Source organism: Myiozetetes cayanensis, unplaced genomic scaffold (genome assembly GCF_022539395.1).
Source record: "Myiozetetes cayanensis isolate MyiCay16 unplaced genomic scaffold, myiCay2020 scf14, whole genome shotgun sequence".
Taxonomy (NCBI): Eukaryota; Metazoa; Chordata; class Aves; order Passeriformes; family Tyrannidae; genus Myiozetetes; species Myiozetetes cayanensis.
In genome coordinates this window covers 19,451,419-19,467,487 of record NW_026087048.1, presented here as the reverse complement: position 1 = coordinate 19,467,487, position 16,069 = coordinate 19,451,419, and the positions used below count along the sequence as shown (strand labels likewise).

General features: G+C 43.4%; 2 protein-coding genes across 3 annotated transcripts in view; both read right to left on the bottom strand.

The window, feature by feature from the left end:
* Positions 1-16,069, bottom strand: part of MAP2K5 (mitogen-activated protein kinase kinase 5) — a 255,429-nt gene that overhangs the window by 67,656 nt on the left and 171,704 nt on the right. The gene's annotated exons all lie outside the window — the stretch shown is intronic.
* PIAS1 (protein inhibitor of activated STAT 1) overlaps positions 1-16,069 on the bottom strand; it is a 55,982-nt gene that overhangs the window by 20,193 nt on the left and 19,720 nt on the right. For both annotated transcript variants that reach the window (XM_050309535.1, XM_050309536.1), the window contains exons 2-3: positions 12,825-13,269; positions 62-146 (exon numbers count right to left, since the gene is read on the bottom strand). In XM_050309535.1, coding sequence (XP_050165492.1) covers positions 62-146; positions 12,825-13,269 — 530 coding nt within the window. The remainder of the gene's footprint in view (positions 1-61; positions 147-12,824; positions 13,270-16,069) is intronic.

The following is a 16,069-nucleotide window of genomic DNA, read 5'->3' as shown; positions in this document are numbered from 1 at the left end:
GGGGTGGGGTGCTAAAAGTTCCTGCTTTAAAATTCTTTTCTCTGGAAATGACCCCACTCACATGGAACTGCTGATTTGCTGCACTTGTTGTGGCGTCAGTGCAAACGCAAAGCAGGTTTCTCGAAATCGCTGACTATTGTCTGAGGCTGCAAGAGAACAGAGAGCAACTTCAAAACCTGCCCGGGGAACCATTCACAGAGCCATCTCCTCTCACTGAACCCTCTCTGCACACACACTCATTTTTTACAGCCACACATCTGCTCCTGTGAACGGCTTCGGAGCCGGCGAGTCGCCGCTTAAACCCTGCTGTAAATAAAAATACAACGAGCAAACTGCACGGAGATAAAATGTACGTCGAAAAAGTGATTAAAGGAAAACATAGATTAAAATAGTGATACAGGTAATGGCAAAGCTGAGGCAAATCAGCTTGAAACCTTTATCAGCAGCTTAATGTCAAATGTTCTCTGATATTAAATGAATTCTTAGGAGTTCTCGTCCATCACTGTTTTATTTCCTTGAGCATCCAAGATCGTGGATCAGCCTGTAAAAGTTCACAGAGGGACTGAAGCACAACACATGCAACCTCTCCCATTTCAGGAAGGTATTTTATGGAGTTAAATGCACTAAAATATATGTAATATGGCAAGAACTCGGGAGATATGCAACTATAAAATCTGCTTTTAAAGCCCTTCATAGTGTCCCAGAACAAAACAAACACTGCTCAAGAGTTAATGCTCCTGCTGAAAATCAAAGTCGTGTTAAATATCTCCAAAATAGTGCTTTTATCTAAAACAAATCCCTTCCCAGGGCTGCAGGTATAGAGTGTTACACACTGGTACTGAAAATGGTTTTTAAAAAATAAATTAAAAGGAAGAAGCATCTCCCCAGAGAACTGTTCCACACTCTCACCAACACACACATTGAAGTGCAAGTTAAAGTAGCTTTTCACTCAATTCCATTACTCTTAATAATTGTATAAGGCCATGAATAAAGACACTGTGCATTAAACACTGGAGAAATGGACCAGGTTTTGGTTTACTATAATGCACTTCCTGACTCAGCCCTGAGTGACAGATGAGTGAGAACTTCAGGGGGAGACTCCAGATATTCTGTTCAAAGCAGCATGTGGTGGGCTGGAACCAACAATAGCAAAGACACTGAGTGAGTACAAATATTAACAGCAGCAATCTCCCCAAATCTGCATTTCTATCTTTCTTGCATGGCAGTGCTACAATCTGTACACTCATTACATTATGCAATAGGTAACAATAATTATAGAGAATATATTTTATATATTACAGGTATCAATAGATATTATGATCAGCTGCTCCAAAGCTGGATGGGCAGGAACAGGTAACAAACTTCTGGGACAATACCAGCCAACAGGAAACCTTTTAAAAACCATAAATTATTTCTATAACTCGTTATATTTTGATATCCATCCATTTCCTCTCAACCAGCCATGGCAGCAAAATGTGAGAGTTTGCAGGAAACAGAAACACAAAGTGTACAATGAACAATGAAAAGCTGCTTGAACATTTGGTTTCCAATACAGTTTTACACCTATTTTTAGTTATCAATGGAAAAGTCAGAATTACACATTGTCATCGACAAAAGCTGAATCAGCAAGGCTAAAGCTCTGCAGAGCTGAAGGAATTCCAGGTATTATTCCCTAGTGTTACATCCTTTTATCTGCCTGGTTTATTTTCCACCCATGGATTATCTGCTTTACCCCACAAATTGTCGGTTTTGGCTTTATTAGAAAAGTTCTGGAAGGTTTTTTGTGAACTTTTGCTGTCAACTCCAACACCTTTAATTAAAGGCTGCTGAACATTTCACTAATGCTCCGTTCTTTTAAACCTTAATTAGCCAAGATGTCAAATAGCAGTGACCAAAATTATGCCCTTGTCTCACTGACTGTGAGTAAAATCCACGAGCTGCTGATCAATGGTCCCAGTGATGGGATGTTCCTCCAAACCAGCACCAACCCACACTCCACATTCTCCAGACGCTGTTTTTGTGCACCAGCAACCCTGAGACTCCCAGAGCAGTGGGGCCAAATTGCAAAGGAGGCAGAAAAAAACCTTGTTAATTAGGCAAAGATGCTCCAAAAGCCAATCAAATACTGCAAAACTCTTGCCAGACTGACCAGGACAAGAACCACCTCACTCTAAACCACCACACAGTCGTGGCCAGGCCCTTCAGCTGCTCCCAGGATACAACCCTGCCCCCCTTGCAGGTGGAGCTACAACTGTGGAGCTGCATCTAAAAGGAAGATGAAATATGGTTTATCTTTGTGGTTTTCTCTAATCTTCTCCTTTAGCTTCTTTTTATACCCCTCTAGATGTGCTTACCCTACAAACGATGCATGAAAATTTCCACCAACCACATTAAACAGGGCTAATTTAGCAGTTTGACCATTAAACACAAAGATTCCAAGCTTATCTATGACTGAAACTTCCTCTATTCCCAAGGACTTGAGATTTTTCCAAGGAAGAGACGTTGGAAATGTGGAATTTAGGCACAGAAAAGCTGACAGGTTTCTATTAATCCAGCTGGTATATCACAACACCAAACAGGCCCTGGCAAGTCAAGCTCATCCTTTATTTTTGAAGTTCTGGAGTCTGATTAAAACCAGAACTATGCAAATATACAATTTCATACGAGAAAACCATTTTGGGGGCCAGAAACACAACCAGGCCCTGCAAACAACTATGATTATTTTACAACAGAAAGGTAAAAATAGCTCTGCAATCGAAAACCAAGTGGATTAAAATAGACTTTATAATCTAATAAAGCTGAAATCAAGCCAGGACAACAGAATTAACATGGACATTCTTAAGAAAGACGCCAGGAATGTTTTTTGGAGGGCTGGGGTTGAGTTTTTTCCCATAACTATGAATTATTAGATATTATAACCTTTTCTTTAGCCCTGTCTGAATGGAGCAGAGCTGGGAGGGTGAGTTAAGAGGTTGACAGGCCATGTCTCCTCTGCAAGTTGAGAAAGGAGGGATGTCTAAGGCACTTGTATTAATTTAATTTCAATATAAAGAAGAAAAGGGCCGTAATTTCAAAGACATACATGAAGCAGGAGCATCACTTTAGCTTGCTGCTCAAAACCTCCCTGGATCGTTCAGAAATCTGAAGGGGCACGTTTTGAGAGTGTAACACAAAGCTTTTCCAGCAGAATTGTGTCATTCAGTGAGTGTCAGCAGGAACAGTTTCAGACACGTATGAAATCCACGGCTCATCTGGCTGGGATCTCACTGGTTTGGAGGGGGGAGTGTTTCCTCATTCTGCATCCATCCACCCTAAATCCAGGGAAGGCAATGCAGGAAATCCATGTTTTCTTCTAAACCTGTACAGACACCAAGGACCAGCACAGGCTCAGCTCTGCTGCCTCTGCAGGCCCCAAGAATTAGTAAAACACACTCCAAAATGCCTAAAATGCTGCAAAAACATTACAGAGTTTCTCCTTCCAAGCTCTTCTTTTACCAGTTCACCATTCCTGAATTATTCCGTGCTTTCCATCAAGTCATGATCCAAAGAGAATATGGGATTGGTGGATATTAACTGAGAGGGGCCCAATTCTGCCTTCCTGGCTGTGGAGCTTTCTTAAAACATTTCACATAAGTAAAGTTTTCAAAATCTGAGGGGAAAACTATTTTAATATATTTTAATATATTTTAATTACAATGCAGTTAATATATAGAATATATAATTAATAATGTAATTGCTGTATATAATCTATATTTAGTTTATATATAATTAATATGGGTTTAAAATATGGCAGTATCACCATTATAAGTGTCCAAAACACTTAAAATCCTACATAAATAAATATACGTATATATACATAATCTATATATCACTTATATAAGTAATAATGGTACATAAAAGACATTTCCTACCAATTTTATTCTTTATTTTGGAAAACCCCTCCAGCACTAGAGTGAAAAAAAGGAACCCAGCTTGAGTGGCTGCATTTTCTACAGCTCTAAAAATATTCTGTTCCACCTCACCAGTACCCAGGGCTAAAAATAGCCACACAATCTTTCTGCAGCAAAATACCTCTTGCTGTCTTGAGAAAAAGCCACTCTCTCTCAACTCCCATTCAGGAACAGCCACCTTGAAATCGTTAATGAATCTCCTGATATCCCCTTGCTGAGGTGGAGATGCCTCCTGATGCAACAGCAGCCTGACCAACACACCGAGGTTAATCTTTCCATAAATCATCACCAAGTGCAGCTTATTAAATGCTGAAGGGAATATTTTACCTCCTAATACAGAGAGAGACCTGGACTAAAATTAAACTTGCACTTTACACCACAATTATTACCTGAGCTATCACTCAGCTGGCCCATTCCCAATGATTTCCAATAGCAGTGTGTTTACTTCCAAAGGCAAAAACAGTTCTGTTAAATAACAGTATGAGGACTAGAGCAAATTTTTGCTGCATGCTGTAAGATAAACAAGAGATGCCTAATTGGTTATTCACTAACTTAATACACTGCAGAGTTTGGATTAACTACATTTAAATTTCATTAATAACATTAACCAGAAATCTAAATATTGTAGACGTCAACCCAACACATATATATTTTATATATATATATATTTATGTATAATATCTGTCTACAACTTCCTCACAAGGATCTGAGGGAACAGCTGGAGCTGTGCCAGAGGAGGTTTAGGTTGGATTATTAGGAAAAGGTTCTTCATCCAGAGGGTGTTTGGGTACCAGAACAGGCTCCCCATGGAAGTGCTCATGGCCCCAAGAAGTGTTTGGACAATGCTCTCAGGGACAGGGTGGGATTGTTGGGGCCAGGAGTTGGACTGCGTGATCCTTGTGGGTCCCTTCCAACTCAGCATATTCCCTGATTCTCCAGTTCTTGCTTTTCTTCCCCAGACAGATAAAATACCTCATTTTTAGGCATCTTGCTTTTTCTTTGTATCCATTTCTGTTCAATCCTCCTTCAAATATCGCTCCTGAAAATTCAATCGCTGCCTCCAACCCAGACCAAAATTCCTGTGTTTAGATTAAGGCCCAGAAAACAGCTTTGCAAATGGGAAAATCCAGGCAGGCTTTGGATCCTGTTCCACGGCAGCAGGAGGCAGGAAATCCATAACCCAACACCACAGACCCACAGCTCCTCATCCCGGAGCCTCCTGGATCCCTCCTGACCAGGGGTCATTTATCCAGCTGCTGTTTGCAGGTGGGATCCAATGCTGCTGTTTGCAGGTGGGATCCAATGCTGTGTCTGTGCTGGAATGACTTGATTCAAGCAGAATCCAAGTGGGACAGAAGCACTGAGAGGACCCACCTCCGTGGGGGATCTGCACCTGGGGATGCACCAGCAGGCCTTTAAACCCACCTCAGTTTCTGATGTTCCTGGGTAACCAAGTGTTTACACATCAACACTTCCTGTCCTTTAACCACAACCTCTGTCATCTTCTGGAAGCAGCAGTAGGGCCTTGCAAACCACCACCCACCACTCCCTCCACTTCCCGCAGCCGGGATCGGGCCGGACCCCTGCTTGGAGCCACCCTGTGCCCTGGAAGGCTGGAAAAGCCTCTCACTCATCACCAGAGCCAAAGCAGGCCTGACACCCCACCCCAACATCCAAGAGCATGCCCTGCACAAGCCACAGACTCCTCGAGCAGCTCAGCCTCTCCAGCCCCGGGAGCAATCCCACATTCCGGCTCCGTCTCATCTCGGCCATTTCCCTCCATTTCCATCACTTACCACAAGAGATGCTGCACAACCTTAACATTTCAAAACACTTCAAAGCTACTTGAGGAGAAGCACTTCAGTAAACACACGAGCCCTTCTTGCCCTGGCAGTGGTGATGAGCCCTTAACCCACTTCCACGGGTCCCAACTGCGCTCACAAACACCCTCAAGTGACACTGCCACGTTCTTCACCTGAGAACACAGGAAAAGCTGAACCCAGGCTCTGGGCATTTATCAGCTGCTGCACTTATCACTTCAAATCATCTTTAGATTCTGTCCAACTCACAGTTAATCCTCAGGAGGAACAGGCAGAGCCACACTGGGGGTGGGAAAGGCAGGGAGTAAAGAGATGTGAAGGAGCTTATTTGAAATAGTGCCTAAATATATATATGAAAATAGCCTGGAAATACTCCAAGGGCTACAATTAATCCATAAATATTATGTATTTTAAAAGTCTCTCTGATATGTTGTACAAACAGAATAGATCAGCTGGAAACTCTGTGCAATTGGACTGACATTTATGTTTGATTATTTTTTCAGTCAGTCATGTATTGGAGCATTTCTGAAGACCTGCAGCGAGGACTGAGGGACAATTTCATGCCAATCCGTGCCAGAATTCCCCACCCTCCCAACCCAGCTCTGTGGGATCAACACCCACCCACCCACCCCAGCTCTCCCCTCCTGAGCCCACACATCTCCAGGGTACATCTGTTCCATCACTGTGCCAGAGGCAAGGAACATCACTGGATCCTCCTTGCTCAAATTCGGTCACTTTACACACCTAAATACATGTCCCAGCTCTCAAATGCTGCCATTCAGGCCTGAATATTTTAGTTTCTTCCTAAGAGCACCAACTCTTAAACACTCCAAAGCAGCAGCACAAAGAAGGCAGCACTGCCAGGTCCCTGCACAGGGGATCCTGCTGTTAAGAGGAGTTCTTCTCTCAAAAACAAAGCAGCAAGTTTCATAAACCTGACAGAAAAGGCAAAAAATTCAGTTTAAAGTTCAGGCAACAGAGTCCCTAATAAGCTCTTCACCGGGGTTAGCACAAGCCATACTTGGTTTTATCATCAGGGGAGGTCAAAGTATCTCTTAAAGACTTCCAAGTCCCAGCAGCATTTCCAGCAACTACTGAGGGACCTCAGCATCTCGGGGATAAGTGGAAATCTTAAAACCTACCTATGGCAATAGCAGAGCTGCCTCTCCTGTGTGGTGTGAGCAGCACTGTGAGGCTTAATTAGTGGATTATCACATGCCTTGAGTCAACCACGGGGTCTGGGGTAATTCCTTCTGCTAAAAGCTTTCATTAGAACTGTGGAATATCCTGAGTTGGGAGGGACCCACGAGGCTCATCGAGTCCAACTCCTTATCAAATTATCAATTATCAAAAAAGACATCCTGATTTCACCTTGGATGAAGTTGAGTAAGGGGAGGTTTAGGTTGGATCTCAGGGAAAGGTTCTTCCCCCAGAGGGTGGCTGGGCACTGAACAGGCTCCCCAGGGCAGTGGTCAAGGCTGCCAGAGCTCAGGGAGCGTTTGGACATCGCTCCAGGCACAGGGTGGGATTTCAGGGTGTCCTGTGCAGAGCCAGGAGTTGGACTCCACCATCCTGATGGGTCCCTTCCATAGCAGCATATTCCATGATCCTGTGAAAGCCAAGTGGCTTCCTAAATCCATTCACACCAGAGCAGCGGTGTCTGAAAACATCCATATCCTGTCAGGTCCCGGAATTTCGGTGATCTCAGTTCTCCGCATGAGGAGATTGAGCAACCAGCTGAAGTGAGCCTAATAAATTATCCTCCTTCTTCTGCAGCACAGCAGCCACAGTTGGTTACAGCTCGCTCAGACTTAAAAGAAACAAGACTCTTGCCCATGGAAAGATTCTCTATACGTGAACCTGAGGCACACACTGTATGCAAATACAGCCAAAAAAAGAAACCCAAGTGCTCTGTAATTCTAGTTGAGCTCCAGCACAGGAACAAGGCAGAGCTAATATTTCACCCTCTTCTTGCACAATTAAAAGCTGCAGGGCCGGAAGTCAGAAAGCTCAAGCCTGAGCTTAGAAAATAGTGTTTTGTTGAACTTCCTCCCACAAAGTACATTTAAAAAAATAATAAACACAGAAGACAGTAAAAGCGTGACTTTCATATAAACCATAATACCAATTGCACAGAGCAAAAGATCAGCTCGCTGATATATGAAAGGGAGAAACACTTGCCAAGCAAAACTTGCAGCCTTTCCAACCCAGATTTCTAGTGCCCTGAATTGTTTAATTGTTTAATGGCTGTACCTTGAACTACAGTCACCCTGAAGATCTCAGTCAGCTCGGCTGCAAGATGTGTCTCCAAAAAGGCAGCACGGCCAAGTCAGCCAGGAGCGCTCAGAGGCTCCTCAGAGAGCACGGAATCGATCCTGGAGGCACCAGGGGCAAAACTCCACTGCTCTGAGAAATCCTGCTAGGAGAGTCCCCCAATAAACACACTAAACTAGGCCCTCAATCAAGAGAAGGCTCAGTAGAGGTACTGGAAGCTCCTTCCACGGTGGAGTCTGGGAACATGGTGGATATAAAAAACACTGATGGGTATTTGTCTCCTCCTAATTCTGTTGCCCAGATCCAGGTTTCAGTGTTGTGTCCACACCACTGAAAGCTGAAGCGGAGCAAATAAATTAGGATGATCATCCCTATGGCATCTGGAGAGCCTTTAAAAGAGGAGGATAGTCCACAGCATCTTTAATCCTTTAAACTGAACAGAAAAGGGTAATTTCCCCTTACAGGTAAGTAAAGACCCCTAAGCCAGTTAAAATGTTTTTTGGAACAACTACACAGCTAAAGCAATTAGGAATGACATTTCCTGGAAGAGGAGGCATTTTTAAGATGTTGTTTAACTATCTCATGTCCTTTCCATAATAATCTGGCAAATTCTGGTCCTCCTTACTCATCTCACAGCAAACACATTTCACCACACAACAGAGATCTTATCTCTTGGGAGTTACTTTTAGAAAATGCTTAAAAAACAACCAATTAGCAGAGTCTGTGCACTGGGGGGGGGAGGAAGGGGGGGTTGCTGGAAACGGGGGAAAAATAAGTGAAAGCTGCAGCTTCACTTGAGAAACCAACAATCAAAATTCTCCTCTTTAAAGGAGTTCCTATCAGACAAACAACAGCGAATCACAGTAACAAGGCAATTCTCATACATTCCATCCAGGCCTAACTGGGCAGCTTTTCCTCCAAACTGAAAAAGCCTCAGACTCCCTTCAAACCCTGGTTAACCACGGGCAGAGTGCTCAGAGTGCCCACGAGCACTCAGGGCACATCCACCCCCCCATCCCTGCCCAGCACACAGAGCTTTTTCCCACTTGGCTGGGACACAAACCCATCCACTCGAGATGCTTTCTCAATTTGGCACTGAGGATGACTAATAAAACGTGGATCAAATTCAACAGCTCCACTGAAAATGAACAAATACCTCTTTGTCTCCCACCAACAATGTCCAAGGAAGGCCTGGTCTGTGGCACTCAGAGCTCTGGGCTGGGGGACAAGGTGGGGATCAGGCACAGGGTGGACCTGATGATCTCACAGATCTTTTCCAACCTAAATGAGTCTGGGATTCAGCCAGGCATGCCCAAGGAAAGATCCTGGTGAGAAGGGTGCAGGTGGATAAATCCCTGCATTCCCCCAGTGCCATGAATCCCAGCACATCCATTTTAATCCCAGTCCAGAGCTACATTTTGAGGAAGCAAGTGTAAGAAGGCAACATCTATTTCCTCCCTTTGTTCTCAGCATTAAAAATAAGAGTTAGCACATTTAATTTTCTTATCTGTTATTCACATAAGTTGTGTACTACCCACCTACCTAAAGTATTTGGGTACAGAATGCATCTTCAAGTGCCCTGCTGAGCAACTCCCTGCCCTGAGGCTTCACCAAATTATTGCTTTTCAAATTAATAATCAGTTCTCCACGGGACACAAGACTACTGCAGCAAACCTTCCCAGCTGTTGACTTGGGAAAGAGCAGGGACAATGCCATCCAAAGATGTGCTTTGCCCAGTTTTATGTAGTGACTGTCATTTCAGAAGGCTCTAAATATCCTCAAATCACACTAATTCTTTCTCTTTCTCACATGATTTTTTTTCTCTTCCAGTAGGTTCCATTTTAAGCTCACAGATTTCAGGGTTTATTCAAAACTCCCCATCAGGTCATCAGTTCCTTCTTGTGGGGGAGGGAAACAGCAAATTCAAAAGTTCCTTATGCCTGTCCCATGAGTAATCTGATGGGAAAAGGCCAGGAGGAGATGCTGAAACACTGGCTAAATGCCAGGGAGAAGTTCTGAGTGCTTCCAGCATGGATCTGCCGTTGGAAAACGCACCAGCGGCCACAGAACCTGGACATCTGAGGAAACCCACACCGTGGGCAGCAGTGAGAAGGATCCCCAAACCATCTGGGGCAAATATTCAATGAATCATTTAGGACTTTGTAGGAAGAGCATCAGTAACTGTACAAATGGAGACAAGTAATCCAAGTCTGCTGAGCAGGGTGGGCAGGCCCTGGCACAGGTTGCCCAGAGCAGCTGTGGCTGCCCCTGGATCCCTGGAAGTGTCCAAGGCCAGGCTGGATGGGGCTTGGAGCAACCTGGGCTAGTGGAAGGTGTCCCTGCCCATGGCAGAGGGTGACACTGGATATCTTTAGGTTCCCTCCCAACCTAAACCATTCCATGACATGCATGGACACTGAAGCTCCCTCTTCCCCCACATGCACAAGGAAAAAAGCTTTTTAATCTTATTATTTCAGAAAAACAAAGATATCTGCAGCCTGAACTGCCATAAAAACCCCAAATGCACCCTAAAGTTAACAGAAGGGACAGAAACTCCTTACAAAGGCATCTGCTTGGAATTTCACCCACTTCCACCTTCTTACCCTGGCAGAGTCCACAAAAGGCTGAACATCCCACTGTACATCAGCTCCTGAAGACGAGACATGGCAGAGCTTGAATCCTGATCCCTCCATTTGGGGCTGCCTTGTCAGACACTGAGCTGACAGCAAAGTGCTCTTACCACATCTAGGAATAAATGCACTCCATAATTCCTGCATTGGAATGTCTTCTGGAAATTAGAGCATTATTTTTAAGTATTTATAATGTAAAAGTGACAAGGCACATACTGAGTACCTAATCATCTTGTACCACCAGCATTGCCTGGAATGCTTATTAATCAATTAGGCTTTTAGATTAAAGTTAAATAGACACAGAACACCTCTGAAAAGAATACCTGAACCAGAAGATGAGATTACCCAAAACCATCTGTTTTACCCTCGGTGTCTCAGTTACAACAGAACACACGAGCGACTGTGCGAGATCCAACTCCACAGACTCCATCCCCACTCCCACATCCCCACGGCTCTGCAGGCTGGCACTGGGAAGCACCTGCTGGGGTTTTGTTTACAAGGGATTTCTTCTGCAAAGGGCTTTTTTTTTTCTTTTTTTCTCACTCACCCACCATCTCCCCGTATCTCCTCTCACCAATCTCCTCCTCCTCCTCCCAGCACTGAGTGCTTGCCAGGGTTTCAGACAGCAGAAGGTTCCACCACACGAGCAGAAACCCTCCAGAAATCAACAGGGCCGGCGTATTCAAAGCAGTATTTTGGGGTATTGAAAGTTAACCACCCTGCAAAGTGCTACAGGGAGAGCCACAAAAATCACACATCCTTACATCACATCAAGCTCTGGAAGCGCCAGCTCCTTCTCAGCAGCCACACAAGTGATTTATACCTTAATACAAAATCCTGCTGCAAGAGAAGGAGCCACAACTGGTGGTAAAAGAACCGCGAGTCTCCCCAAATTCACATGTGCAGGCTGTAACGGATCCAGCCTGGAATTCCTTCCCAGCACGGATGAGATTTTCTAGGCTTGATGGGTTTGGGGGCAGTTTTGGTTAGTTTGGGGTTTTTAATAATGGAGGTCTATGGTTTGTAAGAGCTACTGAAAGCAGACCGGCTTTTTTCTTTTTTTTTTAAGTTCTTGTGGAACTCCCCCCTCCAATATAACGGATGTTTAAAGCATATTTAGTGGCTCGGCTAAAGCAAGTAATGAGTGTTACGTAAGATGTCTCTCCATGTAGAACAATCTGTTCCAAAAGTTACCAAAAATAGCAATTCTCTAAACACTGCTGTGATGCAATATTTAACCACTTACTGCATTAGCAGGCCAATTTGTCCATTAGACTTCAAAAAATATATATGCATCCTTCAGAAGTTCAAAAAAATTATACATACACTTCAAAACTTTGATAAAGTATATATATACTTCAAAACTTAAAACATATTTGTATATATTCAAGTGTTTTTACAATGTTTTCTTACCTAGGTTGGTATACGTAAAAAGAGTATATATATACCTCAAAACTTGAAAAAAGTACAAATATGCACTTCAAAACTTAAAAAAAAAGTATATATATGCTTCAAAACTTTAAAAAAATATATACACTTCAAAACTTTAAAAAAACATATATGCTTCAAAGCTTTAAAATATATATATATGCTTCAAAGCTTTAAAATATATATATATGCTTCAAAACTTTAAAAAAAATATATGCTTCAAAACTTAAATATATATCTATATACATACTCCAAAACTTGAAAAAGTATATACACTTCAAAACTTTAAAATATATATAATTAAATGTATTATATATAATATTATAATAGATATAATATAATATATATCATATATTATATTGATATATATGATATATATACATATATATCATATATCATATATATACATATATAATGAATTATAAGTCCATATAATATATATTATTAAATATAATATACAGTCCATATAATATCTTATTGTAGTCTATATAATATATAATATATATAAAATAGTCTATAATAGTCTATATAATATATATTACAAAATATAGTCTATATTATGACCTCTGTAATATATATTATCTATAACACAGTCTATAGAACACCTGCAATGCAATCTGTAATGTATAATCTAATATATCCCCTGTAATACACATGAATCCCCCCGATATTCCCGGTGTGTTCACACACAGAGTCTCGAGCGGGGTGCGCGGGGTCCTTACCGAGGCTGGTGGGTTTGATGAGCTCGTCCAGCAGGTCGTAGAAGGGCAGTTTCTGCAGTTTGATGTCGGGGTGCACGGGGTGCAGGGCGGACGCGAGGTGGGGCAGTTCCAGTTCGTGTTTGGGTCCCAGCAGGGAGACGGGGAGCAGCGGGGACGTGGCGGGGTGGCCGTCGTAGCCGAGCTGTGGAATGGTGGATGGAGACAGCGTGGCCGGCATGGAGCTCGAGTGCACGCTGGGGATGGACAGGTCTGCTGGGGTCATGATTTTCTGGGGGAACCTCCTCCGGTAGAGTTCTTTGATTTTCATCTGCACGGCGGGGCTGCAGCCGGCCTTGAGCAGGTGCAGGGCTTTCGTGAGCAGTTCGTGTTTGCGGCCGTGCTTGTTCCTCCCCGCGTAGCCCAGCAGCACCTGAAGTTCCGAAACTCGAAGGCTCATAACCATTTGCTTCAAGGGAACAACACAGAAGAGTCAGCACTGGGGTTACAGCATCTCACACAGCAACAGCAGAAAGGGGGGTAATCCCAGCAAAGTTTTTAACAGCTCGGGAAGCACCGCCTGTGTCAGTGGCTACTTTCACCTCTTACAACACACTGTTCAAAGAAACTCCCAATTTCTGCTTTATTCGCCCTTTTAGCAGCTCCACCAGCAAACCCTGTGTCTGGCACGGTCCTAAAGCTCAGAAGAAAACCCACACGCAGCAAACCAACCGAGTCCTTTTCCCATATAAACCCTGTAACAGCCCGGCTGGTTCCCAGGGGAACTGTGCACACAGTCCATAAAAACCTGAGGTTGGTCAGCCCTCACACCTGACTTCAAACTTCAACCTGCCCAAGCAGGAACTGTATCAAAACAGGTAGAACACTGTGGGGGTTGGTCCAGGCTGGACACCAAGTGCCCACCCAGCTGCTCTATCATACAGTGCCACTGCTCTAACCCCACTGGTTATCTCCAGTACAATGCAAACCAGGACTTGCTCACACAAATAACTATTTTAAACAGCAATTTAAAGGGACTTCCATTCCTGAAGGACAGCAATGCTGGAGGGAAAAAGCACTGAGAAAAGGACAAGTTGCCAGTAAAAAAATAAAGCTGTACATGTAAATGTAAATAACTACATTTACAATAAATGTAATTATTTCTCAATTCCTGTCCCTCAAGCATCTAATAATGTTGAAAAGTTCTGATTCCTCTAGTTGGATGTAAAGGAAGTTATACACTGACAACATCCAAGCTGTGCCAGTCCTTAACTCTGGAACACCTCCCTTCCCAGCCCTCCCCTCCCTTTCTGCCATGCAGAACTAATCCCCACAGGTTCAAAGGAAAGGAGGTGAATGGCTGATGTTCAAAAGAGAGAGAAATTATAATCCAATTTATGTGCAATCCCCTATCATCGTTCCTGGGTTAAAGGAAACCTCTTCTGATTCCATTTCCTTCCTTCTCACCTCAGAGCTGTGTGTCCTGTTGGGGATGGGGGAGCTGGGCTGTGCCTTCTGTTAATTAACATCATCATTTACACAGTCATTTACTGTCTCCCAGTATGAATCAAACTGGTAGGACTTGTCAAGCGTTCCACTTCTTCAGGAACCCAGAGAAACACTTTGCTTTAAAGCAGGGAAGCCCAGAATCCCCTGTGAGCACCTGCTGGGCACCCAGGAGCCACCAAAGCCACCACTGAACCTGGTTTCTACCTAAAAACTCAGCTCAGTGCTTGGCAGTGGCTTGTTCATCATCACAGTCCTGCAGAATTTCGGATTCCCAAGAAATCCCAAGGCAGTGAAATGCCCAGAATCCATTGCCACAACTGGCAGTCTGTACAGAACCATTAAATACCCCTGACAAAATCCTTACTCATACCCTGAGTATTCAGTCAATCCCAAAAGATCAGACTCAAAGTAATTCTTGATGGATATCACTGGGACTAAACCAGTCCAGCACATGAGGCTTCTGCAATTCCCCAGCCACTGAGGCCAAAGAACCAAACCAGAACTTGCATTTGCAGCCTCTGAACTCGAGTCCAAATGCTCCCGTCCTCTCTAGTCCTTCACACTGGGCAAAGCATTCACACACATTAATTTTTTTTCACGTTAATTGTTAAACCTGAAGTGCCAGTATTAAAAAGTGTGGCATCCTTAGTTTTAGCAAAACCACCCCAAAACTCCCATCAATCCCTCAGACCCCCAGCACCTGCAAGAGACGTTGTAGGTCTCCTTGGAGGATTTCTCTCCATTGAAACCCCATCACTGCAAAGCCCTACATTATGCTGATTCACGTATTTAATGAGGTTTGCACCCAACCAGACTGAACTCAAACTTGCCACAGTTCTGCTCTGCTGAACCACAGCCCCAGAGCTTGGGAACTTTGCTGCCAATCCCAGATAAGCCTTCCTTGCAGACTTCCACAGAGCCTTTGGATGGAACAGGAATTCATTTTTCAGCCTGAATACCCTGAGAACTTTCTTCACACTTTTAAACTACGGGACTGTCACCGAGCTCCTAACGAGAACAGACGAGGTAGCTGAAGAAATTGAGATTTCTTACAAGAATAAGGCATTTCATTACAGTCTGAAGTGTTGACAGCCGAAAGTGAAACAAATAGATTTGAAACATGGCAAAACCACTATTTATAACGCTTTACAAACATTTCTTCAACAGAATGAGTAGTTACAGCTGAAGGGTTTAATGCCACCACCATTAAAAGTCACTTCCTGAGCAGCCAGAACCTCTCAGAGCTTCACTCTGTTCTTGTTTTGTGATAAACTCAAAGGCCCAGCTTGCAAAAAACACAGAGGATTAAGAAATAACTGAGCCAACAGTGAAGCTCCTGCTACAGGTTGGATGTTTTCCATTTTTAAGGTAAAGGCAGGTTAGAAATGAGCCTACAGAAAGCAGGGTCCAGACTCCCAGACCAAAACAAACAAAATCCCCCACATCTTCCCCACCCCGGCACATTCCTGACAGAGGAGACAAGAACAATTTTGTTTGCAATGTTCAGGGCACTACAAAATCCACCCCTGAAAAACCAGCACTAAAGCCTGGCGGGTTTATTACAGCTCCAGACTCAACAGTAAACCTTTCTGCCTCATCAGAAATGGAATAAAGAGAAATATAAAATACAGAGAGAGGCAAAATAAAGAGAGGCAGTGGTTTAAATAAGGAGAGGCAATGAATATAATAAAGAGAAAATATATAAAAATAAAGAGGAAATGCCTTAAAACAATCCCCACACACGCACACTTCCACAGGGC